The 1,713-nt window shown below is 32.3% G+C and overlaps 1 protein-coding gene across 2 annotated transcripts in view; it reads right to left on the bottom strand.

The window, feature by feature from the left end:
- The window catches only part of LOC106677030 (odorant receptor 4), a 50,513-nt gene that overhangs the window by 23,318 nt on the left and 25,482 nt on the right, over window positions 1–1,713 (bottom strand). The window contains exons 1-2 of one of the 2 annotated variants that reach the window (XM_067048291.1): window positions 1,393–1,431; window positions 139–228 (exon numbers count right to left, since the gene is read on the bottom strand). In XM_067048291.1, coding sequence (XP_066904392.1) covers window positions 139–228; window positions 1,393–1,408 — 106 coding nt within the window. In that variant the 5' untranslated portion in view covers window positions 1,409–1,431. Of the gene's footprint in view, window positions 1–138; window positions 229–1,392; window positions 1,432–1,713 lie in introns of those variants that run through there. The other variant, XM_067048292.1, reaches the window with a different exon arrangement.

Raw genomic sequence — 1,713 nt, 5'->3', positions numbered from 1 at the left:
CAACCAAATTATTTTGTTTTGGACAGTGTTTGTTATAGTGTTATACACTTATAAAATATAGTTATGTTTAGTGTTAAAATAAACTCAAAACTTTCATTATTGTAAAATATTTGTTTATTTCTATAATATTATAAATACCTAAAAACATGCCTCCATAAAGTAACCAAATCCCATAATTTTTTTTGAAGCCTGTTTTAAAGTACTTTTCATCTTCAGAATCAGCATAATCTGAAAAAAAAAATCATTCATAATTCTTTGTAATATGGAGTAACTATAGTAGAGGTTCCCATGATAGAACTGATTGTCGCATTGTGCAAGAGCCGGGAAGAAAAAAAAGGCAGTATTTCACCCCAATTTTTCATTTCTTTAATGAAAACTATTTAAAATTACTAGTTTGAATTAATAAGTCTGCAAAGTATAGGTAGGGGGAATAAAAAATGGCGGCTGTTTCAAAGCGATAAAAAAAACTAATTTTTCATTCGGAGCTCTATATCTTAAAACTACTAATAACACTAGAAAATCTAAAAGAACATTATTTGAAGGAGAGTAAATTTGTTATAATATTAGCCCTAATAGAGCTATTTAAGTCCAGTAGTTATGGAGATATAGCTTTTAAAAGCACAATGTCTTAAAAATCTACTGAATGATTAGTAGTTAGTCTATATTGAGAAATCTATATCTCAGAAACTAATGTGAGGTGTAGATGTGTATTAGCACTCAAATTAAAGTTAGTTAAAAAAGTCGAACAGATATGCTACATTGGACTACAAATGGACAAACAATTAACCTGAAATCCTCACACAAGTCTGAAAAGACAGGAAACTGCTCGTCGATTTCGACTATTACAGCACTTACTAGACAAACGGTCTAGTCTAAACTTCCAACACATTACAAAAGACTGATCAACATGACTGTAATAAGACCAAACTGGACATACGGAGTAGAGCTCTGGGGCTCCACTAAACCTTCGAATTCTTCTCGTATCCAATCCTTACAATCCAAAATCCTTCGTAAAACCCTCAATGCTCCTTCTTTGTCACTAATAAAATCATACATAAAGACCTTAATGTTCCCTATGTAACCGATCTAGCCCGAACCTGATATCACTCCTTCCATTATAAACTCCCTAAACACCCTAACCCACTTCTTAGTTTCTAACCTTACATCCTCTTCCATTCCCGACAATCCTTCGAGGCGCCTAAAATGGCCATGAGACCTGCTTGTGTAAAAACGTTATTAAAGTGCTACCAATAGGTAGTTCTCTAAACGCCTGTTGCACTCCATTATAACTGAGATCAAATTTACTCAATCTATTATAATGTACAGTTGTAAAATTCAATAAATATATTTTAAAAAATTTCAAATACATTTTGCCTTGATTAAATAAATTACCATTTAACTTCAGCATGTCTGTCTTGGAAAGCCTCGCTTGTGAGAATGATCGATGTACCTAAGATCGATTTTTTTTTTTGTTGTTATAAATATTGAAATCAGCATGTATTGAAGTTAATATTTTATTTAGCCTAAACGAGGGAAGGATGTGTGAGAAAAGAGCTTTAAAAAATATGGTGCTGTCTTGAATAAGTAAGTACCATGTGCCGAAAGAGAACACCTTCCAACAGTCGATATTACACTTTAAGATGGACGAACCTCTTTGGTGTTAATAATTTATTAGTCCTATCCTTGAGATCGTTGTCTTGTTGGAAGATAAAA

This window comes from Halyomorpha halys, unplaced genomic scaffold (assembly GCF_000696795.3).
Source record: "Halyomorpha halys isolate HHAL.00 unplaced genomic scaffold, Hhal_1.1 Scaffold84.1, whole genome shotgun sequence".
Lineage (NCBI taxonomy): Eukaryota > Metazoa > Arthropoda > Insecta > Hemiptera > Pentatomidae > Halyomorpha > Halyomorpha halys.
This window is presented reverse-complemented; position numbering and strand designations above follow the sequence as displayed.